The sequence below is a fragment of the Balaenoptera borealis genome (assembly GCF_965194805.1).
Source record: "Balaenoptera borealis genome assembly, chromosome: 10".
NCBI lineage: Eukaryota > Metazoa > Chordata > Mammalia > Artiodactyla > Balaenopteridae > Balaenoptera > Balaenoptera borealis.
In genome coordinates, this window is record NC_138874.1 from 55,212,883 (window position 1) to 55,239,831 (window position 26,949).

A 26,949-nucleotide genomic window follows, 5' to 3' on the forward strand; every position below is an offset into this window, starting at 1 on the left:
AAACACCTAGAGACTGAGTTGGCACCGAGGGAGAGAGCTCTAAACTACTAGCCTAGAGCCAGGGTCACACTTTTAACTTGCTCCAATAACTCACCGAGTGATTGAGGGCCTTGGGCAAGTCACCTACTTCCAAGACTTTGGGTCTCTATTTCCATGGGTATCACCATCCTGCCTTGCCCCCCTCACCGGCTGTAGGAGGGGACCTGAGATAAGAAGTGTCCAGCCCCAAGTCTCCCACAGTCTGTGCTCTTGGCCCTTTGATGGTGGAGCAGGCAAGTAAGTTGAGTAGGTGTCCCTGCCGCCCCCCACTCCTTCTTGAGCACAGTCTGCAGATATTTAAAAGGGGAGGAGAGGGAAAAGAAACGTGACAGAGAATCTTAATTACATATATGTAAAATATAATTATAATACACTCAGCATTTGTTCTGCACCACATTCTCAGCCGAATCTCCTCTCCCTCCTGCCCACACACACACTGTACACACACTGTTCCCCTGGGTCTAAAGGCTCTTTCCCACTGTCTCTTTTCCGTGGTCGCAGGGGCCTATAATTCCGTACATCACAAGCAAGGCCTTCTCTTAAGCACCCAGAAATCCAGTGAAAGGGTATTAGGGACTCTCTCCAGCTTCTCATGTGAATTAGCTGAGGCTCAGAGACTCGTCCAAGGTCACACAGCCGGGCAGAGTGGCCCTTGGGTGAGAGGAGGGGCAGAGGGCGCCTGTGGGGTTGCGTGCGCCCCCGGCCCCGCCTGCCTTTGTGCCAACCCTGCGGCCAGGCTCCCAGACATTAGCATTCCAATAGCCCTGGGACGCTTTGTCCTCCGACTGCGGCCGGCTTGGGGATGGGGTGGGATGGGGGCAGGACACCATAAATCTACCTGCTTGTTTGTGCGGACGGGGTGGGATGGGGTGGCCGCAAGATTCATGTGCTGTTTTTCTGGAAGCCAGGGCTCAGACAAAGGCACAAGAGGGGGAAGAGTCCTTCGACCGGAGCGTCTTTCCTGGCCCCGCTTGGGACCCTGTCTAGGTTTTGGGGAGCTGGGGCGCAGGCGACGACCTCAGACCACGGGAGGCCCTGCAGCCACTCTAGCCGAGGTGTAGTGGGTGGGCTTCCAGCTGAGACCCAGAGCAGCCTGACCAATTGTAAAAGCCGCCAAACGCAAAATACCCGAGGATGGGTGGGTGGGGGGGGCGTGGTGGTGATGCCACTGGGCTAGTTGTAGGCACCACCCAGAAATGTTTCCTCACCTTTCTTGATGAGGGGCTCTTTGGAAAGAGGCGTGGATGAGGTTTCCCATCTCAATACGATTCCATGTGCCTTGATGGAACTCATCCTGGGCAAGGAGCCCTAAACCTTCCTCCACCTCCTCCTGACTTGGAGACTAGAGCTGACAGCTCTGGGGGATCAAATCCACCCCAACCCAAGGTGGCAGCCCAGCATTCGAGTTGGTTAAATAGTACTTTTTTTTTTTTTTAATTTGTGGGGTGAAGGACCAGTCTGCGTGTGTTGGGTGACTAATAGCTCCTTAATGAGCGTCCTCACAAGCAGGAGAGGGACTGGGCAGTGGGTGTCTCCACCTGGAACACAGGGTCAACACTTTTTCTGCTTCTGGAAGTCGTTCACACCAAAGGAGTTCCCTGCCTATTTGAACACTACTTCCCACAGCCTTTCACAGGAAGAATGATCTTCCTGCTTGAGGACTTCCTCTCCAAACCTTTAGTCCTGGCTCAGAATGCCACCTTCTCTGGCAAGCTTCCCAATCTGGCTGCAGATAACAGTCCCACTGTCCCTTCTGTGGCTCCTACCTCCACTCAGCACTAATGATTTTTAACCTTGAATGATTTTGTCTATATACTTGCTATTGTCCTAGGAGGACAGAGATGGACCTTCTTGATTTTTATGTCTGTCCACCCCTCCCCCCAATGCCCAGTAATTAGCAGACCCTGGCTTGGTCTGTGCAACTTGGAGCTGCCCGACACCTGCCCCAGGGCGGTGCCCCAGGTGGAAAATTGGCTGCTGCAGGAGTCACCAATAACCCATTAATCTTTTCCTTCCAGATTAAAGCCATGAAATAAAACAACAGCCTCATTCATTCGTTTGCAGCGTCCCCCTTCCCGCCCCCCAAATCCAGCCCCTGATAACTAAGACATATCTCCTCTGAGCTACCTTTAGGGACCTAGGAATAGAGGAGAAAGGAAAAGCTCAATTTGAAGCAGGGAGGGCATAAGAGACAGACACAAGAGGCATTAACCCCTGCAAAGCCACCACCTTTGCACTCTAACACTGGAAAGCAACCTACCCAACCTTTCCCAGCCCCTGACTGTGCCATGCACTCCCCACTGGGGTTGGCCCGCTTCTTCCCCTGGCACCCCGGGCCAATCCAAGGAGGTCTCTGGGGTTCAACTCGTAGGGTAGTGTGCCCACCCTCCATTTTCCTGTTCCTGAGAGTCAGGCAGACTCTCTGGGTTCTTAGAGCTCAAACCTGCTTCCCAGAGGTCCTAGGGGTCTTGGAAGCTAATGTAGTGCTGCTCCAGCAGTGCTCTGGGGGCATGTCAGTGTCACTGTGCATCAGCCCTACTCTACCTTGGAAGTAATAGAGAACATGGGGCTGGAAACCTTGAATAGTTCCTTGAAAGGAATAATAGTTTATTCAGTCAAGTTTGCTGGGTGTTGGGAGGTGTCAGAGACTGCAGCCGGACCCTCCAGAAAAAGTAGAGAAAGCTGGACCTTTCTCTATTCCCTGCTGCTCAGGTCCATGAGTCTAAGGCCACAGCCTCAGCACCGGCAGCGTAAAATGAACTCAGAAGATGTGCTTGGGCTCTAAGCACTTTGGGAAAATTCCTGGGATGCCCAGCCTACCAGCATTTCTGAGGGTTCTGACCCTGCTGCAGGGTTATTACTCCCTCCCTTCCCCAAATGCAACAGTCACTCTAAATCCAGGCTAGTGGCGTAGGGGAAAGGGCCAGCACCACCAGTGAGTAACCCTAGTTGGAGGCTTGTCTTTCTCCTAAACCGCTGTTTGGAATAAGACAAGTTGCTGCCCCATAAATAAAACAAGGGGGCTGCGCCAGTGATTTTTAAGAGCCTTTCAGCTCTTCCTTTCCAAGTGTGTATAGCTGACTTGCCCTGAGAATGCAGTCTGCCTGGCCTCCAGCCTAGCGCCACAGTTTCTCAGACCAGGCCTCAGGAGGGGCCCCAGATCCCCAGAAAAACTCTCATCCCTCTCCTTGGACAGGCCCCTCCTCCCCCAACCCCAGCCGCAGAGGCTGGGCCCTCCCCTCTGCACCGTCAAGTTACCTTGCTCAGGCTTCTCGAGAGTCCTTTTTTATTGGTTCAAAATCTCATTCACCAGTCCCTAAATCATCTTATGTACAAAATAAAAACTTTTCCCACTGTGAAATCTCATCAATAAATACAAACGTGTAAAACAGGGGAGGGGCCATATAATTTACCAGACAAAAATTCATTTCAAAAGATATCAGATAATTTACAAACTGATTTTTTTTTTTTTTTTTAAAGACAAGGGTGCTTCAGTTTGCAGGGTGGTGGTGGAGGCACTCCCCCAGCCGAGCTGGCGCTTTCCCTGTTCATAGCCTCGTCTCCCGCCCCTGGGAAGGCAATGGCTCCGGGAAATTGCACAAGGAGAAGGCAGAGGATCGCCTTCGTGGATTAAGGCAGAGTAGAGAGGCCCAAACCCCGGGGCTTGATAGGGACTAGAGGAGGTCAGCGGCATCTTTGAAGAAGACACGCTGGGCAACAGGAGCAAGTGCTGAGAAACCAAATATTGGATTAAGCCGCATTGGGGGAGGAGTGGTAAGAGACAGACTGGCAGACAGACTTCAGTGGGGGTAGGGTGGCGGAGACAGTGGGTGTCACCTGCTGTGTAGTGCTATCATTCTCGTCTTTTCTGCACGAGATTTTGGGGTGGCCACAGGGAGAGGGCCTAAAACGCGCGGAGCCTGCAGTGCCCACTCGCGCGGGCAGCGGCAGAGGGTTGCAGTTGGCGCGGCGCAGAAGACCAAGGGATTGAACCCGGCCTGCCACCCTCTTGGGCGCCTGGGCCCGCCAGGGGTCAGCGAGCCTGAGGCAGCAGGAGCAAGTACGCCTGAGGGCCTTCACCGGGCGTCTCTGACGGTTTCCGCCCCTTCCCTTTCTACCTTCACCCACTGCCCAGCAGCGGACAGGCCCCTTCATAGAAAGTCTGAAAAAGCCAGGGCGCCAGGGTGCAGGCAGGCAGGGGAAGCAGGCGCCTGCAGCCCGGGGCGCTCCTCCAGCGAGGCGGCGGGACTCAGGCTGCCCGCCTGGGAGACCGGAGAATAGAGGGAACCCCAGTCTCCCGGGGAGCCGCCGTCCGGGCTGGCCAGCTCCTCGCAGGGAGGCGCAAGCGACTCCAGCCCGTAGAGGCTGTGGTCCGCTATGCGCAGCGTCTGCGTCAGCGCCCAGATGTAATTGTGAGCGAAGCGCAGCGTCTCGATCTTGGTGAGCTTCGCATCGTCCGGGAAGGTGGGCAAGACGCCGCGCAGCGCGTCCAGAGCGGAGTTGAGGTTGTGCATCCGATTGCGCTCGCGGTCGTTGGCCTTCTTGCGCCGGCTCCGTCGCTGCTTGCTCAGAGCTAATTCACTCTTGGGGCGGCTGCGCCCTCCGCGTCGCGCACGGAGCTTCCTCGAGGACCCTCGGCAACCGCCCCCTTCCGTCTCGGCGCAGTTCCCCTGCAAGCGAGTGGGGCTGGGCGGAGCGGATGCGACGCAGGTCACTTCGTCGTCCGAGGCGCCCGGGAAGGGCTGCTCCGTCTCGTGGGTCACTTGGACAGCTGGCGCACACGAGGGATGAGGCGTCATCCTGCGGCGGGGTAAGAGGTAAGGGTAAGAGTGGGTCAGTCACCCGGGCACAGTTCCCAATCCTGGGGCCAGGTGGGAAAAATCGAGAGAAAGCCACCCCCCGCCCCTGCCGGACCAGAGGACCCCCTTTCCCCTCTGCTTATCGCTCTGTGGCTCCAGGCGTTACCTTGCTGTAGGGCGCAAAGGGGTAGAGAGCCGTAGGCAGTGAGAGCAGCGGTGAGCTGCGCTGGCTTTTTCGTCTGCAAGTTCAGCTGAGAAGCAGGCGCCGCCGCTGGAAAGTTTCTTCGGCCCCAGAGAAGAAAAGTGTAAAGGGGGGCCCGGGCCTCTGTTGCTCTCTTTTGGCGCGGCTGCGAGACCCTGCAGATTTTCTGAGCCGCCAGTCGTGTGCCCCTTGGCACGCTTTATCTGCTGCGCCCGGGCTAGGAGCGTGCCTGCCCCGCTGCTGCCCGCGCCGCCGTCCAATCAGCGCCCGGGCCAGGGGGCCGCGCCACGCGAGCCCGCTCCGCCCTTCGCGGGGCACAGCTGGATTCCGGACAAAGGGGTGGATGGGGTCGGGGGAGGGGAATGCCGCTCTGTTTGCTTTCTCCCCGCGGGCTCTGTCCCAGCAACTCTCGGTTCCTCAAAGAGCCTCGCCCGGTGAGAAGGGCCTTGTCTAGCTCGCGTCTGGCGGCCCCAAACCGCTTTGCTCCTATTCTGGCTTTCCTTGGCATCTGTCCAGACCCTTTCTTGGTACCCTGAAGGGGGCTTTGAGAAGTCAGTAGGGTAGGTCAATCCCCGTGTGTTACACAAGGGGAAACTGAGGCTCAGAAAGGAGGCAGCTTGCCCCCAAACCACTCTGAAAGGACAAGGAGCCAGGTGTCCTATCAGCTTGGAGGGGCATCCACTAATTCCTAGTGCCATTCTGCTCTCCTCCTCTAAGGGTCAGGTTAGGAAATACAGAGGGTGATGTTTCACTGACCCTTTCTATTTTGGGATGAGGCACAGGGTGACCACAGAGAGAGATCCTGCCTATGTCCCTGCCACTTAGAGACCTTTGCCTGGGGATGAGGAGCCCCCCACCATGCCCTGAGATGATGCCCCACGCTCAGATGTAGGTGCTTAGAACCTCTCCCCTCATCCCACCACCCATCAGAAATCTAAGACATTTTTATCGTGCCTCAGAGTTGGAGGGTGGCTATGGTGGGACCTCCAGGGGCATTCCACCACTACCAATTGTGGACAGTACCCTAGCAATCTGCCGGGGCCTGTGGGGGAAGAGCTCAGATGAGAAGGGGTCAGGAGAGGGCCAGGAGTTCACAGCGAGCCCCTGTGTATTTTAAATGCCCCTGGATGGGCTTCCCTGGTGGCGCAGTGGTTGAGAATCCGCCTGCCAATGCAGGGGACACGGGTTCGAGCCCTGGTCTGGGAGGATCCCACATGCCGCGGAGCGACTAGGCCCGTGAGCCACAATCACTGAGCCTGCGCGTCTGGAGCCTGTGCTCCGCAACAAGAGAGGCCGCGACAGTGAGAGGCCCGCGCACCGCGATGAAGAGTGGGCCCCGCTTGCCGCAACTGGAGAAAGCCCTTGCACAGAAACGAAGACCCAACACAGCCAAAAATAAATAAATAAATAAATAAATAAATTTTTAAATGCCCCTGGAGTGCTGGTGCTTCAAGAAGCAGATCAACTCTTTCTCCCCTTAGTCCTCCTGTCCAATCACAGGCCGGCAGGGGCTGCCTGCACAACTTGGTGCAGCCCCCTAGGCAGGGGTCAGGCAGTGAGCACAGGGCAAGGTCTCTTCAAGACCCCCAATTAGCAGTGTCTGGAAATAAAAGTGAGTCTGAACACACCATCCCTCCCTTCTTCCCCTGCCTGTCCCTTTGTCTCTGCTTTGGACACCCTGTGGCCTTCTGCTTCTGGTCAGTCAGGGTGAGTGTGCCCCCAGGGAGAAAGCTGAGTCTGGGAAGACCGGGGTCTGGATTAAGTCTCTGAAGGCCCCGAAGGTCTTCACTTTCTAGCAGAACCAGATAACCTGAGCCTCTGGAAGCTGGCAGAGGGGGGTCAGGACCCGGCAGGGAAACTGAGGGGATAGGGTGAGGAAATGAGGTAAGTAAGTCTGCATATCTGCCCTAGTGACAGCCTCTTGACACTTGCCCAGTCTGCTCGGAGGGCGAAATTACCTTGAGGCAGAGAGAGGGTGGATATGCTTGGGAGCCAGGGATCCAGGGCTCTAGGTCTGTGTGGAGGTGGGGGAGCTGTCCTCAGGATCTCAGCTGGTGTGCTGTTGGCAGAGGCTCCTTCCCTTGTTGCTTGGGAACTGAAGCTAGGAGCCAGGCTCCAGACCAACAAAGGGACCCTGCCGAGACTCCTGAGTTCCACATTTTGCTGCTGCTCCTCCCTTAGGTCACAACTTGCTCCAAACTTGTCTTCTAGTCATAAGAATGAGAACCTTAGGCCCATTTTACAGATGCAAAGTCAAGGCCCAGAAAGGGTAAGTGACTCACGCAAGGTCACACAGCAAGTTCTAGCAGAATCACATAGAACTCAGGTCCTAAGACTCCTAGTCCTAGATTCTCCCTTGCAGCTGTTGCCTCTCTTTGATTGGGGGAAATTTTTTTTTTCAAGGCAAAACCAGACATCCCCAAATGTAGAAGATAGAAGTCCTGGGTCTGTGAGGAATGACAGGGTCAGAGTAGAAAAAGGATAGTGGCCCCATCTCCCAGTGCCAAGGGGAGCCAGTATCCACTCAGGCTCCATCTCTCTACTTTCTCACCCTATACACCTGCCTTGCTTGATTTCTATCCTGCAAATTAGGATCTGAGAGAGGAAACCCAAAGCATGCTTCCCTAGGACTAGGGGACCCAGCCTGGCTCCGAGGAGGGAGCCCTGGCCATAAGGGATCAAAGCACCCCTATGGGTCCCTGGAGGCCTGAAGAGCAGCCCACAACCAGGGCTCTCATCCTGCAGTGGCCCTCAGATGAGAACTGAAGGCGGGACTCGCCTTGGCTCAGTCTTGACTCAGGTGGCCCATGTGTACTGATGAGAGCCGCAGGGCAAGCTTTCTGCACCAGGGAAGATTCTGGGGATATTTGGGAATCTTCTTGACTAGGAGAGAATTCTGGCACCTTCTGAGAATTCTTATCCAGCTTTCCCAGCGCCACTCCGGCTCAGGGCTCTCCAGGGCTTGCGGGCCGCCACCACTCCTGCTTTGCGCAAAACACAGGGCGAGGAGCGCACAGCAGCCGGGGGCAGTGATCTCCTTGAGGCACTCAAGAACTCTCCGCAGCCCTTCCTCTGGTCCGGAGGGCGGGGCCGGAGGTCGAGGAGTCCTGGGGGATTAGAGATCAAGGATCCACGTCTTCCCTTTCAGCTGTAGAGGATGCGCAGGCCCCTCTCCAAAGTTAACTCCTGTACTTTTGGCGGCGGAGGCGCAGGCTATGACAACTCAGTGCGCGCTGGCGGTATCTGTGAAAGGACTCTTCCAGCCGGGAGCAGAGCCTGTTCCTGAAGCCCCCGGCCGGCCACAGCCTCTAAGGCCTTTGGGAACCCCACGCCCCTCGACTCTCTGAGACCTAGGCTTGCCTGGAGGCTGAGGGGGCCCAGGAGAGAGGCAACAGCCTGATGCCTGGAGACCGCGGGCAGATTGGAAAAGAAGGAAGGCAGCGGTCCGCCCTGCCGCCTTCCCGTCGGCGGGGGTAATCTTAGCAGTGCCTGGGGGCTCTTTGAGAAACAAGGGGAAGGGAGGGGGGGCCACAAGAGGCTGAATAGCTAATGACTTGCCAGAGGAGGGGGCTTCTTTCTCTCGCCTTCGCCTCCGCGCTGAAAGAGGGGAAGACAAAAATCTGGCGAGCGAGCTGCCCAGGCCGAGACTAGCCACTTCAAACAGCCCTTCAAACAAAAGGAGACGACGAAAAGAAAGCCCCACCTGTCTCCAGTGTTTGCTAAAATAATAATAAATAGATTTCGTTTAATAAATAATTACAAGAGATTGTAAAGTGGAGTGCTTTGGAAAACATCTACTGCGGGAGTCCCGCAGCCAGCCGTCACCTGCTCCCAAGGCGGGCAACTTTATTGTTAAGCCACCCCCCAACTAGTTTGCCTCTGATAAACCCTCTCTCGTTTTCACAGTGACTGTTTACTCATAGTTAGCACAATATTACCTTTGCCGTGATAAACCCAGATGGGGGAGACCTGGCCCCTGGCCCCTGGGCACACCTGTCCCAGAAGCTGACACATGGATTTGGCACGGAGCAGGCCTTCCCGCCCCCCCGGCCTTCCCGCGTGTACATTGGCCCAATTGCCACCCATTTATAACAGGTTGGCTGCAAGGCCTATCTCGGTCCTATTTGTCTTCTTTTATTGAAAGCATATGGTCTCCAGGGGCTCACCAGCCCCATATTTCATCTGCCGGGAGCTGGGGCGCTTCCGCAGGCTGGTGCTGCCCTGCGCTCTGCTCCCCACCCAACGGCTGCTGCGCCAGCTGAGAGGATGGCGGAGGTGGGGTGGGGAGAGATAAGGAGGGCTCCTCATTCGCTTTGGGAGAGAAGCTATTCCCCCAGAGATTCCCCCTCCCTGGCTCAGGGACCTCGTGCGCTCCTGAATGGGTAGCCGGTTCTTTTTCTTGGGTAGGTGAGAGGGCGCCATATGCCACCCCCCAGGGCGCACGAGGGAGCTCCGGCCCGGGGAGTCCTCGAACAAAGGGAAGAGAGGGCCCCGGACCTCAGGAGCATCCGAGGTCTTTATTTGCAGATGCCCCTCCCTGCCTAGGGCCGCCTCCCCCCGGGCGTCCGTAGCTCGCACGCAGCGCCTGGAAACAAAGTGTCTACATTATCTCCGCCGCCGACGGAGACAGTGAATGCGTGAAAAGGTGCATTGCGCACCAAGGCACCTGTTGAAGCGGCGCCTCTTCTCAGCGCCTCTCTCTGCTCTGCCTTCAGTTAGGAGGGAGTGGGGGGCGGGAGGAGGGAGAGATACTGTGATTTGTGGCGACATATGTTGAGCAGATCGGTGTGTACTCTTCACAGGGACACACGCACCCTCGCTCCCATACACACCCCGAGAGAAGGAGCAGCTGCTCTCCTCACCTTCTCCCGACATAATACCTGGGCCAGGCGCTTTGGCATAGCCTTTTGAGACTCCAGCTCTCCCCACCCTCTCTGCCTTCCGCCCCCACCCGCTGTCCCAGTCTTGGCAGCTTCGCTGTAGGACTTTATTGTCAAATTTAACAGATGCACGTTTGTTCCCAGCGCCCGGGCCTCAAACACACACATACACACACGCAGACATCCACAGAAAACGCGACAAATGACACAGATGCGGAGCGCGAAATGTCCATATGCCGGGCTCCGCGCCGCGCGGACTGGGGAAACAAACAGGGCTGTGTGATTTTACCCTCCCCCGAAAGGAAGAAACGGAAACCGCCGGGGGGCCGTGAGGCCCCTCCAGGCCCCTCCAATTTCGCCCTTGCCCCTTGGCGCGGTGGCGCACTGCGCGGCGCGGCGCGGCGCGGCGCTGGGGGCCAGGAGAGCGCAAGGCGTGGACGCAGAGCGCAGAAGGAAATGCTGCAGGAAAGGGGCCCCTGGGAGAAGCGATGAGGGCTGGAAGCTCTGCAGGTGTGGGTTCGGCACTGCCTGACCTCTGGCCCTCGCTTGACCTCTGGGCTTCTAAACTCCTGAGTGGTGAAGACGCCTTGGTCCTTACGGGATTCCCTGGGTGGGTATCCACCTGAGGCGCACTAGGGCTGGAGGAGTCCGTTGGGCACACTTCACCAGCTCACTTATCTCCTTGGCGGGTGCGCTAACAGAGCATGATGAGGAGAGCAGTGGAGGGGGGAGAGGGGACCTGGCTCTGCCAATATCCCTGTGCCACCTGAGCAAATTATTTTACACGGGCCTCGGTGTCCCCTCTATTAAAGGAAAAAGCTGTGAAGGAAATACTTTGTAATTTTCTTTTCAAGTTTTGCAAAATTTGGAAGTCTTGGATAGCAACGGGCCTTAGGCTGTGAGTGGAGGAAACCCAGAGACAGTGCAGCTCTTCTCCCGCTCCCCAACATCCACACTGGTTCCCAGATGTGAGTTTCTGGTTGGCTGAGTCTTTCACCAACATTTGAGTGGCTGAGGGCAGTGTTGGTCGTAGGGAAAGACAGGCACTGAGGGGTTTAGGAAGCTATCTTCTGTCCCTCTGTCTTTCAACTCTCAGGGCACAGGCAACCTTTGGGCCACTGTGACATTCGGTGACAGTCAGGCATGCCTGATGATACCAGGCTTTCAGACCTTCATTTCTTCCAGTGCCAGGATGGAGCTGGGAAGCTGGGTGGTGGATGTATGGCTCTTCAGCCCCTTAGTCTCTCCAGGCCTGTTTTTGGAGAAGAACATGCCCCTCCCACCCTCACTGTGAGCTTGGATGAACGCTGCCCATTTTGAAAGATAGAGACAGCTTCCCTCAGCCTTTCACAAATTGTCTTTCTTTTCTGTGTGCGTGTTTGTTTTTTTTTTGACTGTAGGGGTTCTGACCTTTCTGAGGTCCACTGGCCCAGGGCAGGGGGCAGTCTCCTTTGGGAGAAATCTCTTTTGTAGAAGTCAGGGCTTGTGCTGGCAGGGGAGTCCTCTGCCTGGTGGTCCCTCTGTTCCCCTGTCCTGATGTCCCCTACCCAACCACCCTCAGCCCTGTGGGGATTCTGTATAGGCAAAAGCAGTCAGAACCAAAGGGTGTCAGAACTGCTGTGAGTTGGGGGTGAGGGCATCTCACTTTTTGAGGTCACCATACATGAGATACTCACCCCACCTCCAGTTATCAGATTGGGAAGGCAACTTAATAAAGGGACAGGGGTAGAAGGTGGGCAGGGTCAAGAGTTAATTCTAGAGTAACTCAGTGGAGAAGCCACAGAATGTAATGCAGTGCAGCTTTCTACGAAGCACTTAATAGCATTCTATCCGTATAGAACCTTGAAGGAGGCAGATCACCCTCTCACACAACCTGTGTGGGCTTCAGGAAGGGATTTTTCTTGTTCCCATTTTACCCCTGACCAATCTGAAGCTCAAGGTCATAGAGCCGAGTCTGGAACTCCTCTTCCCTGTGTCCCCTCCAGCCAGCTGGCAGGGAATCTTCATTTAGTCACCCTCCTGGCCACCTACCCACTGCCCACACTCCAGGATCTTCATCCTGCCACCTGGAGCCCTTTGGAGGTGGGCAGGTCTCAGCCAGGGCTTTGGGGGCACAGGAGTTGAGGGGTTTGGGAACAATAAATAAGGCAGACTTTTCCCTTCTCTCTTGTCTTTGTCTTCCTGTGGCTTCCAAGAGCCTCCCCTATCTCGCGGGCAATGCTACAGAGGCAGGGCCAGGCTTGCAGTCCCTTCAGAGTGCGCATCTTCTTAATTTGTGTGCTCAAGTCACCTCACTTAACCTCACTGCAGCCCCAGCCCTGCTGTGAGGGCAATAATCTTCCTGTCCCCCCTTGCTTAGACTGTAAAATAGGTGGGCCCAGTTTTTTTTGATTATGTGGCACTATCAGAAAACTATTTTAGGCACACCCTTCAAAATATGTTAGCTACTTATAATTCTTCACATATTATGTACAATATAAAGCATATGCAAAATATGATTTATTGTAAATGATAGATGTCTTTCTGTACCAGACAGGGCAAGTAGTGGAAAAGAGAATGTGATTTGAGCCAGACACCCTGGGTTCCATTTTGGATTTCTGTGCCTAGCAGCTGTGTAACTTTGGCTAATTGACTCAACCGCTCTGAGCCACCTCCATTTTCTCACCTATAAAATGGGCATAATAATAGAGTACCTACCTCATGGGGCTTAAATGATCGGATTTGTTTAAAGTGATCAACATCAGCAGGTAGTGAGTGCTCAATCTTTATAAATACAATGTAATATGTACTTTATAAAACATACCTTCAAAGAAATTTGCACCCAGGAAATAAAAATAAATATAACTAGAAGTTCTAATACGTGACTCTCCTCATGCCCCCCTGTCCAGGCAACCCACTTTGAAGCCTGCTGTGTTAAGCAGCCACCGTAGCAGTATCATCAACAATTATGACACAGGTTTATATTTGATGGGCACTTTATCACCCATTATTATTTCTCAGCACACCAGTGAGGCCACATGGTCAGAGATCTTAATCCCATTTTTCATATGAAGAAACTGATGCTTTGCAGAGCTGATGTGACTCACCCAAGGGCACCCAATTTGTACTGTGGAGTGGGAATAAGAATCTAAGTCTTCTGACCCCACGTCTGTGCCTCATCCACCCTGGCTCTATGTTACACTGTGGATCCCACTTATGAGCTGGTTGTAAACCCAACCCAGTTAGGCTCTTGCAGAACAACTACCAAGGAAGGGCGTGTGGGCTAATCAATGAGCTGGTGGTGTGTGCATATGGCTCATTCACTCTTGTCCAGCAGAAACCGTAGTGGGCTTGGAGGCCCCTGGCATGTGACCTTATTTGGTGGGTGGGGTACACTTTGCAGATATTAAGTGTAGAAGGGAGCACTTTTATGCAGAGCTTCAAGTCTGCACAGGAAACAGCAAATCAAATTCCTGTCAATGCAATTGCCCAGATACCAAGATGGCCTGGGTTAATTGGGCACACCTTACCTCTGTCCCATAAATGTTTATGAAGGGTCATCAGGAGACAGTGGTGGCCAGCTGTTCCCTACAGTCACAGAGATTAGACTCAGGGGAAGTGGTTTGAGTTGAAAAGGCAGGGATTTAGGCTATTTATGACCATGTCTTCCCTAATAGGTAAACATGGTGAGAGTCCTCTTCAGGTGAGGTGGAATCCTCTCTGTAAAGACCTCCCATTCCTGGCATAGAATGGTTATATAGTCTGCTTAGAGGCAGGGGGATGGACTGGATGACCCCAGGAGACTGTATCCATCCCCATGACTTTACCACCGGGACTATTCAGTTTTATAGAACACACTTGGGGAGTCAAGTCATCTGCCACAGAAGTCCTTCAAGATCATGGGTGGAATTTATTACTATAGTTCTTAACCTGAGTGAATTAGAAGTAATACCAGTCCCCTTCTGAAGCATTACAGAACAATAGCACAAACCCATGATATACTAGGTGTTGTGAGAAATATCAAGAACCAGAGGGTTGGGGCTGAGAAATACCTTCACTAGTATGTGGTCCCCAACACTAAGTTGACACATGATTGGGAACAGAAAGGAAATTTGTCTTGTCCAGTGTCACACTACAAGTGTGGCCAAGTCAGACAGAACTCAGATCTCTTTCCACTCTTATTCCATGATCAAGTCCCAGAGCCCTTGCTCTGTGTTGTTCTCATTTGGTACCCATCCTTCTCTGCCTGATGTGTGGAGGTCCCTTGTCCTGTGTCTCCCTTAGTAGAGGATGAGCTCCCTGAGGACAGGGGCTGTGTCATGTTGAGAATTTAGCAAGGATGTTGTAAATGGTGGGTCTCTAATAGACACCAGCTTGATGGGCCCAGGCAGGTGAAGTTTATGTGAGATCTGAGCATCTGGGCAGCCAGCCGGAGGTTGGCAGGATATGGAAGGAGTGGAAAGGACTGATCAGACCCAGTCTGCTGTTGTAAACTCTGATGCAGGTGATGGAGCCGAGGCTGTGGGGATGATGGAAGCAGAGAAAGGGAGGCACATTCTTCCCTTTAAGGGCACAACCTGGAAGTGGTATACATTACTTCTGCTTATGTTTGGATCAACTAGTACTTAATCCCATGTTTCATTTAGCTGCAAGGGAGGCTGGGAAATGTAGTCTGAAGTCTAGGTCACCATATGCCTAGTTATAAATTGGAAATCTATTAGCAACAGTCTTTATCACACTTAGTTATTAGAAAAGATGAACTTTTCCTCCTTGGACTGCAGTAGAGATCCTTAACGTAGTGTCCATCCCCCAGCCTAGGGGCTCCCAAGGATTGTGAAACCCCAAAGTTAGTAGGCAATGTTCTGTGTATGCATGCATCTTTCTGAGAAGATTCGAGTTTCTTTAGGTCATCAGGGGGTCCTTGGCCCTCTGCCCCAAACATTAAGAATTTACTATGGTCTGAAGGTTGCTGAGAAATTTTGTGCAAGTCATACAATCTCTCTGATTTTTTTTTTTTTTTGAGAATTCTTTTCTCTTCTATAGAGATGTGCTGAGGCTCTGAGTGAATAAAGAGCTTTGAATAAAGTCCTGGCAAAACAAAATGAAGGCCTCTCAGTCATTTAGCATATACGTACTGAAATCTGAAGTGGGCCAAGCACTATGGTCAGCACTAGGAATAAATCCAGTCTCTGCCTCAAGAGCTCAGAGTCTAGTGGTGAGACAACAGGCACCTAGACTAGGAATTACAGAACTCTTCTGTGCCTACCATCACAGATCAGGCCCTCTGGTAGCCCAGAAGTCTGAAAATTTAACAAGTACCCCAGGTGCTTTTGATATGAAGCCAGCGTTGGGGCCAGGCCACAGATGACTAGCTTATAAGCTTTTGAAAAGGTCACTGCAGGCAAAGATGCAGGAACCAAGGCTGGCAGGAAGAGTCCTGGGCTCTGGGTTCTAACTCCAGCTCTGTGGAACTGTACACAGCTCCTCTGTAGACTGCTCACTCATTCATGAAGAGCAGTTACAGAGAGTGATCAAGAGCAGACTGTGGACATTCACAGAAAGATAGACAAAATGAAGGACCAGATGTACCAGATGAAGGAACAAGATAAAACCCCAGAAAAACAACTAAATGAAATGGAGATAGGCAACCTTCCGGAAAAAGAATTCAGCATAATGATAGTGAAGATGATCCAGGACCTTGGAAAAAGAATGGAGGCAAAGATCGAGAAGATGCAAGAAATGTTTAACAAAGACCTAGAAGAATTAAAGAACAAACAAACAGAGATGAACAATACAATAACTGAAATGAAAACTACACTAGAAGGAATCAATAGCAGAATAACTGAGGCAGAAGAACGGAGAAGTGACCTGGAAGACAGAGTGGTGGAATTCACTGCTGTGGAATAGAATAAAGAAAAAATAATGAAAAGAAATGAAGACAGCCTAAGAGACCTCTGGGACAACATTAAACACAACAACATTTGCATTATAGGGGTCCCAGAAGGAGAAGAGAGAGAGAAAGGACCCGAGAAAATATTTGAAGAGATTATAGTCGAAAATTTCCCCAACATGGGAAAGAAAATAGCCACCCAAGTCCAGGAAGCGCAGCGAGTCCCATACAGGATAAACCCAAGGAGAAACATGCCAAGACACATAGTAACCAAACTGGCAAAAATTAAAGACAAAGAAAAATTATTGAAAGCAACAGGGAAAAACGACAACATACAAGGGAACTCCCATAAGGTTAACAGCTGATTTCTCAGCAGAAACTCTACAAGCCAGAAAGGAGTGGTATGATATACTTAAAGTGATGAAAGGGAAGAACCTACAACCAAGATTACTCTACCGGGCAAGGATCTCATTCAGATTCGATGGAGAAATCAAAAGCTTTACAGACAAGCAAAAGCTAAGAGGATTCAGCATCACCAAACCAGCTCTACAACAAATGCTAAAGGAACTTCTCTAAGTGGGAAACACAAGAGAAGAAAAGGACCTACAAAAACAAACCCATAACAATTAAGAAAATGGTCATAGGAACATACATATTGATAATTACCTTAAACGTGAATGGATTAAAGGCTCCAACCAAAAGACACAGGCTCGCTGAATGGATACAAAAACAAGACCCACATATATGCTGTCTACAAGAGACCCACTTCAGACCAAGGGACACATACAGACTTCTAGTGAGGGGATGGAAAAAGATATTCCATGCAAATGGAAATCAAAAGAAAGCTGGAGTAGCAATACTCATATCAGATAAAATAGACTTTAAAATAAAGAATGTTACAAGAGACAAGGAAGGACACTACATAATGATCAAGGGATCAATCCAAGAAGAAGATATAACAATTATAAATATATATGCACCCAACATAGGAGCACCTCAATACATAAGGCAACTGCTAACAGCTATAAAAGAGGAAATCAACAGTAACACAATCATAGTGGGGGACTTTAACACCTCACTTACACCAATGGACAGATCATCCAAACAGAAAATTAATAAGGAAACACAAGCTTTAAATGACACAATAGACCAGATAGATTTAATTGATATTTATAGGACATTCCATCCAAAAACAGCAGATTACACTTTCTTCTCAAGTGCACACAGAACATTCTCCAAGATAGATCATATCTTGGGTCACAAATCAAGCCTTGGTAAATTTAAGAAAATTGAAATCATATCAAGCATCTTTTCTGACCACAACGCTACGAGATTAGAAATCAATGACAGGGAAAAAAACATAAAAAACACAAACACATGGAGGCTAAACAATACGTTACTAAATAACCAAGAGATCACTGAAGAAATCAAAGAGGAAATAAAAAAATACCTAGAGACAAATTATAACGAAAACACGATGATCCAAAACGTATGGGATGCAGCAAAAGCAGTTCTAAGAGGGAAGTTAATAGCAATACAAGCCTACCTCAAGAAACAAGAAAAATCTCAAATAAACAATCTAATATTACACCTAAAGGAACTAGAGAAAGAAGAACAAACAAAACCCAAAGTTAGCAGAAGGAAAGAAATCATAAAGATCAGAGCAGAAATAAATGAAATAGACACAAAGAAAACAATAGCTAAGATCAATAAAACTGAAAGCTGGTTCTTTGAGAAGATAAACAAAATTGATAAACCTTTAGCCAGACTCATCAAGAAAAAGAGGGAGAGGACTCAAATCAATAAAATTAGAAATGAAAAAGGAGAAGTTACAATGGACACTGCAGAAATACAAAGCATCATAAGAGACCACTACAAGCAACTCTATGCCAATAAACTGGACAACCTGGAAGAAATGGATAAGTTCTTAGAAAGGTATAACCTTCCAAGACTGAACCAGGAAGAAATAGAAAATATGAACAGACCAATCACAAGGAATGAAATTGAAACTGTGATTAAAAATTTTCCAACAAACTAAAGTCCAGGACCAGATGGCTTCACAGGTGATTTCTATCAAACATTTAGAGAAGAGCTAACACCCATCCTTCTCAAACTCTTCCAAAAAATTGCAGAGGAAGGAACACCCCCAAACTCATTCTACGAGGCCACCATCACCCTGATACCAAAACCAGACAAAGATACTACAAAAAAAGAAAATTATAGACCAATATCACTGATAAATATAGATGCAAAAATCCTCAACAAAATACTAGCAAACAGAATCCAACAACACATTAAAAGGATCATACACCATGATCAAGTGGGATTTATCCCAGGGATGCAAGGATTCTTCAATATACACAAATCAATCAATGTGATACACCATATTAACAAATTGAAGAATAAAAACCATATGATCATCTCAATAGATGCAGAAGAAACTTTTGACAAAATTCAACACCCATTTATGATTAAAAAACTCTCCAGAAAGTGGGCATAGAGGGAACCTACCTCAACATAATAAAGGCCATATATGACAAACCCACAGCAAACATCATTCTCAATGGTGAAAAACTGAAAGCATTTCCTCTAAGATCAGGAACAAGACAAGGATGTCCACTCTCACCACTATTATTCAACATAGTTTTGGAAGTCCTAGCCATGGCAATCAGAGAAGAAAAAGAAATAAAATGAATATAGATTGGAAAAGAAGAAGTAAAACTGTCACTGTCTGCAGATGACATGATACTATATACAGAGAATCCTAAATATGCCACCAGAAAACGACTAGAGCTAATCAATGAATTTGGTAAAGCTGCAGGATACAAAATTAATGCATAGAAATCTCTTGCATTCCTATACACTAACAACGAAAGATCAGAAAGAGAAGTTAAGGAAACAATCCCATTCACCATTGCAACAAAAAGAATAAAATACCTAGGAATAAACCTACCTAAGGAGGTAAAAGACCTGTACTCAGAAAACTATAAGACACTGATGAAAGAAATCAAAGATGACAGAAACAGATGGAGAGATATACCATGTTCTTGGATTGGAAGAATCAATATTGTGAAAATGATTATACTACCCAAAGCAATCTACAGATCCAATGCAGTCCCTATCAAATTACCAGTGGCATTTTTTACAGAACTAGAACAAAAAATCTTAAAATGTGTTTAGAGACACAAAAGACCCCGAATAGCCAAAGCAGTCTTGAGGGAAAAAAACGGAGGTGGAGGAATCAGACTCCCTGACTTCAGACTCTACTGCAAAGCTACAGTAATCAAGACAATATGGTACTGGCACAAAAACAGAAATATAGCTCAATGGAACAGGATAGAAAGCCCAGAGATAAACCCATGCACCTATGGTCAACTAATCTATGACAAAGGAGGCAAGGATATACAATGGAGAAAAGACAGTCTCTTCAATAAGTGGTGCTGGGAAAACTGGACAGCTACATGTCAAAGAATGAAATTAGAACACTTCCTAACACCGTACACAAAAATAAACTCAAAATGCATTAGAGACCTAAATGTTAGACCGGACACTATAAAACTCTTAGAGGAAAACATAGGAAGAACACTCTTTGACATAAATCACAGCAAGAGCTTTTTTGATCCACCTCCTAGAGTAATGGAAATAAAAACAACAATAAACAAATGGGACCTAATGAAACTTAAAAGCTTTTGCAAAGCAAAGGAAACTACAAACAAGACAAAAAGACAACCCTCAGAATGGGAGAAAATATTTGCAAATGAATCAATGGACAAAAGATTAATCTCCAAAATATATAAACAGCTCATGCAGCTCAATATTAAAAAAACAAACACCCCAATCCAAAAATGGGCAGAAGACCTAAATAGACATTTCACCAAAGAAGACATACAGATGGCCAAGAAGCACATGAAAAGCTGCTCAACATGACTAATTATTAGAGAAATGCAAATCAAAACTACAATGAGGTATCACCTCACACCAGTTAGAATGGGCATCATCAGAAAATCTACAAACAACAAATGCTGGAGAGGGTGTGGAGAAAAGGGAACCCTCTTGCACTGTTGGTGGGAATGTAAATTGATACAGCCACTATGGAGAACAGTATGGAGGTTCCTTACAAAACTAAAAATAGAATTACCATATGATCCAGCAATCCCACTACTGGGCATATACCCAGAGAAAACCATAATTCAAAAAGACACATGCACCCCAATGTTCATTGCAGCACTATTTACAATAGCCAGGTCATGGAAACAACGTAAATGCCCATTGACAGATGAATGGATAAAGAAGATGTGGCACATATATACAATGGAATATTACTCAGCCATAAAAAGGAACGAAATTGAGTCATTTGTTGAGACATGGATGGATCTAGAGACTGTCATACAGAGTGAAGTAAGTCAGAAAGAGAAAAACAAATATTGTATATTAATGCATATATGTGGAACCTAGAGAAATGGTACAGATGAACTGGTTTGCAGAGCAGAAATAGAGACACAGATGTAGAGAACAAACGTATGGACACCAAGGGGGAAAAGTGGCGAGGGTGGTGGTGGTGGTGGGATGAATTGGGAGATTGGGCTTGACATGTATACATTAATATGTATAAAATAGATAACTAATAAGAACCTGCTGTATAAAAATAAAATAAAATAAAATTCAAAAATTCAAACAAAAAAAAAAGCGAACTGTGGAGTTAGCTAGGAAGGTCCGAATACAGGCTATGGACGGATCTTAATCTCTTTGTAATGTTGGACTAATTACTTAATTTCTCTGGCTTTGATTCTTTTATCTAAAAATGGATGCAACCATAGTGCTCACATCCAAGGTTGTTCTTGTTTTAAATGAGCTAATAGATGTCTAGCACTTAGAATAGTGCCCAGCTCATAGCAAGGGCAATGCTTTATTGAGGGTTACTGGGTGCTGGCCACTGGGTCCATGGTAGGGCTGCACAGGAGAGCAAAACACACAGTCTCTTACAGGCTGACGACCCGTCTACTTGGGGGAGGCAGATGTTAACAAAGCAGTCATACGAATAGATGATGACAAACCGTGGTGAGAGCTATGAGCGACAAGCTTTAGGGTGCAATGGAAGCTTGCAATCAGGGAAGGTGTTCTAGAGAGAGGACGAACATATTTAAGGCCTGAAGCAGGAAAGAGCATGGCACATTTGATCTAGTGGAAGGGCCTTGTGGATGGGGCACAGAGAAGGAGGGAGAGAGGTTTGAGATGAAGCTGGAAGGCTGGCAGGGCTCCTTTTGGTAGGGCTGGGCCCTGCATAGCTTCATGGGTATTTACCTTGAGAGCAATAGGAGGCCACTGCGTGGTTTTGAACTGGGGACTGGCATGTTCACAATGTACATTTATGGAGAGATCAGTGTGTATGTGAAGAGCAGATTGGTGTACACAGAGGGGAAGCCAAGAGGCCTGTCCGGGTGAGAGGATGGGGCTTGACTGGGGCCAGGGCATGGAGAGAAATGGGTGGATCTAGCTGAGAGAGGGAGAGTGGGCAGAGTCTGGCAATAGATCAAGTATGGGGCATTAGGGAAGAGATAATAGAAATAATGGGGCACTTGTCAGTGAGATGGAGATCACCAGAAGACATGTTGCATTTGGTGCCTTTGAGATGTCCAAGACAGGTCTTGGTGGAAGTGTGTGCTGGAGATGCACATTTGTTAAGCCATCTGGGTATAGCCAGTGTTTGGGTATAGATGAAACAGTTTAGGGAAAGAGCATTGAGTGAAAATAGGAGGGCCTGGGAATGAGTCTAAGGAACTCCAGGCTTTAAAGGCATAAGAGAGGAGGAAGAGCTAAGAAGATTGAGGAGGAGTGACCAGAAAGGAAGGAGGACCACCAGGAAGGTGTGTTGTCCTGAAGGCAAGGGAAGGGTTTCTTAATTCTGCCTGGAGTAAGACACAACGTATGAACCAGCTTGAGGGAGAGCTGCATGTTCCATATGGATATAAGAAAGCATTGTCATTACAAATGTAGTGCTGTGAGTGAAAGTGTTCTACAAACAGCAGGGGGCTCTGCAAACGCATGAGACTAGCCACCTGAGGTGTGTGGTGAGAACTCAGATTACAGTGCAGGGAGACACTATGGAATTCATCCCTAATCTTGTTTCATTAGCCAGTCTTTGATGGCCCATATTTTACACCCCAGGAAATGCCATGAGGACATTAGAGAAAGTCTGGAGACAGAGGATGAGGGGAAAAGCCTAGGAGAAAGCAGGAGGTGATGGTCCTGAAATATTAAAATATGCAATTTTTTCAAATCCGTGTCTTAGGGGAAAAAGTTGTTTCCACTTCTCCAGAGGCCTTTCCTGGCATTTCAGCTCCAACATAAATCTCCTGTTTTAGGATGCCCACATTGCATTGTGCATGATCAAGGGACTTATGTCATAGAAAAGAAGGTGAGGGATTGGATACAGGATCATGACATCCACTGGCTGTTTCACATATGGCATCTTTGAGAATCTGCTGGCCTAACAGAGTGTTGGAATGGGCTGCTGAAGGCACCAATGAGTCAGAAAGGATAGGACACCATCCTCCAGAACATAACATACATTCTTTTGTTTGTTTGTTTATTGAAATATAGTTGATGTACAATATTATGTTAGTTTCAGGTATACTACACAGTGATTTGACATTTGCATATATTATGAAGTGATCACTACAATAAGTCTAGTAACCATCTGTTTCCATACAAAGTTATTACAGTATTACTGACCATATTCCTTATGCTGTATAAGACATTACCATGGCTTATTTTATAACTGGAGATTTTTACCTCTTAATCCCCTTCACCTATTTCAACCCTTCCCATCGCCCTCCCCTCTGGTAACCATCTATTTATTCTCTGTACCTATCAGTCTGTTTTTATTTTGTTTTGTTTTGTTTTTTTAGATTCCACATGTAAGTGAGATACTTGTCTTTCTGTCTGACTTATTTCGCTTTGAATAATAGCCTCTATCCAGCCATGTTGTCACAAATTGCAAAATTTCATTTTTATGGCTGAGTAATATTCCATTGTGTATGTATGTGTGTGTATATATACGTATATCTTCTTGATCCATTCATCTATCAACAAACACTTAGGTTACTTCCATATCTTGGCTGTTATAAATAATGCTGCAGTGAACATTGGTGTGCATATGTCTTTTTGAATTAGTGTTTTGTTTTCTTTGGGTAAATACCCCAAAGTTAAATTGCTGGATCGTATTGCAATTTGATTTTTAATTTTTTGAGGAACCTCCATACTGTTTGCATAGTGGCTGCACCAATTTACAATCCCCACCAATAGTGCATGGGGGTTTCCTTTTCTTCATGTCCTTACCAACACTTGTTATTTGTTGTCTTTTTGATGATAGCCATTCTGATGGGTCTGAGGTGATATTTCACTGTGGTTTTGATTTGCATTTCCCTTATGATTAGTGTTGTTGAGCATCTTTCATGTGTCTGTTGGCCATCTGTATGTCTTCTTCGGCAGACACAGTGTACATTCTAAATCAACACTCTATATGGTGCTGTATACTCAGTAGGGTAGAACACACGAGTCCCGGAATCAATAGAGTGGAGGCAGGAGTAGCCCCACTTTCTATCACACTCAATGACCCTTTTGGGGAATTCAGCTCTCTGCCTCCACCATTCTGGGTGTGCAGACCCTAGGAACCCAAAGGGAGAGTGCTCCAACAGGAGATAGAACATGAGTGCGTGGAACTACAAGTTTAGGTTGCAGCCTTGGCATATCAAGCTCCTTGAAGCAGGAAGATGAGCCATCATCTTGGCAGGAGTAGTTGATTTCAATCCCCAGAATGATGTAGACACCTGATACAAAGTGGAGGCGGGGAGTAATATGTTCATTACCCAGATGATCCACTTGGATGAATCTCGGTGATAGATGGACAAGTGTAGCAGCCACAACCTGAGTAGAGCATGGTGATAGGGGCTCAGACCTCTCAGGGATGAGGGTCATGCCATCAGGTAAACCACTGAGCCCAGCAGAGATAATTTCTATGGGGGAAGGAAATCTAGAATGGATTGAAAATAAGGGGGATTATGTGTATCAGTTGTAGCCCGAGATCAGATACATAGCAGGCATTGTTTTCTTCTAGCTGATGCCTTCATTTTCTGAGTTATCCCCCAGTAAATAAACCATCCCATAATTCTAGAGAAGTTACACCTGGAACTTGTGCAAAGAAATTAATCTGAGATCTGAGCAGCACGAGGGGTGGATTGTAGTGGATGCTACGGTGATGTTCCATCCAGTTTGCTCTTTAGCAATAAAGGATTTACTCTTCTAGATGCTAGAAGTGCCTTTGGCTGTCAACCCTCCTCAGAGATTGCCTCAGGTTAACGTAGTTGCCATAGCCAAGGTCATGTTTCCTTCTTGCACAGCCTGCATCTGATGACTGGTCAAAGTGGGGTATAGATATCCATCCCCATCACCCCAACTTGGGATAACCTTAAGGACCATCCCAGCTTCAGAGCTTTCTTGGGTAGAATGAGGCCTTTGTTGAGAACATATCTCAGCCCAACTTCACCCTCTTCCCAATCAGGCTTTCTTCCTTTCTTGTCCCCTCCACAGGTTTGGTCCTAAGAGAACTCTCCCATAAACTCCCTGCACAGTAATCTCCACGTCAGAGTCTGTTGCCTGGGGAAGCTGACTTGAGACATCGCTCTGCAGAGTTAGTGTTTTGGAGATAATAACAGAACCACTGAACTTTTAGAGGTGGAAGGGATGTAAGGATAATCTAGTAATAGCTCAACCACTTCATCTTATAAATGAAGACCCCAAAGTTCAGGAGTAGGCTTGCCCAGAGTTAGTTGCTGGATCTAATCACTCCCAGGTTGTCTAAGGATTGGCTTCCTGACTTGACCTATTATGACTCCTTTGAAATATTGGTTTGACACAAGGGCCAGCAAACTATAGCCAGCCACCTGTTTTTGTAAATAAAGTTTTGTTGAACACAGCTATGCTCATTGATTTAGGTGCTACAACAGCAGAGTTCAATAGTCACAACAGAGACTTTATGGCCCACAGTGCCTAAAACATTTACTAACTGGCCCTTTACAAAAAAGTTTGCTGACATGTTTTAACAAATGAATCAGTCAAGGTCCAGTTAGAAAAAGAGAAAGTACTCTAGGTACTTCAGCTGAGGGAATTTAATATAGAAAACTGGTCAAGCAGGTGTTGGAAGCAAAAATTACCTGAAGGTGAAAAAGCAAAAAGTTTATGCCAAGGGAACAGAGTAATAACTACAGGAAGTTATGCCAAGCGAACAGAGTAATAACTACAGGAAGCAGCTACTATCTCTAGGAATGGGGGTTAGAATCTACAAGTTCAGAGCAGGGTTTCCTTGAAGCCAGAGCTCAGAGCTCTGAGGAAGGGCGTTGGCTGGTGCTGATACTGCTAGCTAAGGAGGAGTGACGAGACTGGTGCTGAGATTGCCAAAGGAAGCTGGAAGTTTCTTGCCTAGAATCAGTTTCTACTGTCAGGGCCATTGTTGGGGCCATGCTGATAGGAAACTCCAGCAAATAGGAGGAGCAAGTCCCTTCTCACCTCTTCTTGTCTCCCAGTCTCCCTCTAGTGACCCCTGTGGTCAAACCTTACAGGAAGCTGGCAGGTAAAGCAGGTATGTGGTTTGCACAGTCAGTTCCAGCACAGCAGAGCAGAGTATAGAAGGAGCTGAGAAATAGAAACACAGTGACCTGCCCCATAGGCCTGGATAATGTTAGAGCTGCTAGTTAGCTTCTGTCTCAAGCTCTCCCCAGGCCTGGCAGAAGGAGTAGGGTAGCAACAGAAATAGTCCTATGCCCCATAGACTTGCCCTGCTTGGGCCCTACAGGTCCTCTCCTATCTGTGGGCAAGTCACAGGGAAAATGGTCAGATTAATGGGTCTGAGTCAAAGATGTGCTCTAGGGACTGTTGGGATAAGCCTATGTCCCAATAAAGAAACATTCTTTTCCGTCCCAGGATAAGCCTTGCCAGATATATTTGCTTCCTTTGCAGCTCAAATTAGTATTATGAGTCTCATTAGCTCTGATTCATATCTGACTGGGGTTGTATGTCCATCTCTGACCCAGTTATTAGGACAAGAGGAATGAGATGCTCTGACTGGCTTAGCCTGGGCCACATGCTCCATCCCTGGAATACTGGGTATGAGGATGGGGAGGGGAAATGAGGGGTCCATTTCATCTGAATCAAGTGGACTCAGAATGGGAAGGAAGAGTTCCCCCAAAGTCAAGCCACTGCAGTGTTACCAGAGGGAATGGTCAGTGCCCTATTAGAGTGTGAACAGAGTGTGGTGAGAACATAGAGGGGCCAGAGATGATTTGTCTCCAGGCTGGGAAGACAGCTCAAATCATAAGTTCTACTGGCAACATTGGGGTTATTACAGGACTTGGCCAGAAAACCCAGATGAGCCTGGCTGACCCAGAGTTCAGACAGACTCTCATGGTAGCGTGGCTGATTGGGTGATCTCAGTGTCAGGCAAGATGGAGGGGGCATGGGGTGGGGTGGGGCTAGGTTGCCAAGCGTATCAGACTTGGGGTCACTTGGTGACTCAATACATGGCTATGTGAAGAGGGGTTATAGGAGGAGAAAGAGGTCCATACTAGCAGCAGGAGGCCTTCCAGAGCCAAGATAGAAAGGCGATATGGCTGGACTACCACGAGCTGCCCTAGCCGTGCAGGGCCAAGCCCACCCTCTTCTGCCATGAGATACGGCGATTTCCCAGTGGGCGGCAGCATCTCTGGAATAGTCCCTGCTTTCCCTGAGATCCCCTCTTTGCCATTCCCTGGCTCTGCTCTAAGTTGCAAGGAGCTGACCTTGGGTTATGTTTCCTGGGCTCTCAGCAGAACTGGTTTCTGCCTGGGATCAGCCAGTAGGAGACACTGGTGGGAGATTAAAGGGTGGGAAGAAGAGAAACCAGGCTATTTCTCACCTTTCCTGTCTATCTAAGGCAGCATCTCCAGCAGCAAATTTACCAGTTAAGTTTTTTTTTACCTCCCTTCCATGGCTCTGGACTTTCACCACTATGTATGATGTTATTGGTACGTTTTTCATAGATGGCCTTTATCAGGTTGAGGAAGTTCTTTTCTATTCCTAGCTCACTTAGACTTTAAATCATGAATGGCTGTTGAACTTTGTCAAATG

General features: G+C 48.3%; 2 protein-coding genes and 1 long non-coding RNA gene across 3 annotated transcripts in view; 1 reads left to right on the forward strand and 2 right to left on the reverse strand.

Annotated features, from left to right (window-relative positions):
- Positions 1–26,949, reverse strand: part of LOC309635739 — a 191,839-nt gene that overhangs the window by 150,690 nt on the left and 14,200 nt on the right. The window lies entirely within an intron of this gene.
- Positions 1–26,949, forward strand: part of LOC309635733 (protein FAM241B) — a 244,650-nt gene that overhangs the window by 41,001 nt on the left and 176,700 nt on the right. The gene's annotated exons all lie outside the window — the stretch shown is intronic.
- Positions 4,191–4,838, reverse strand: NEUROG3 (neurogenin 3; the record flags this gene model as incomplete). Its single annotated transcript, XM_082339699.1, has 1 exon — positions 4,191–4,838. The coding sequence occupies one exon, from the start codon at positions 4,836–4,838 to the stop codon at positions 4,191–4,193; it is 648 nt and encodes a 215-aa protein (XP_082195825.1).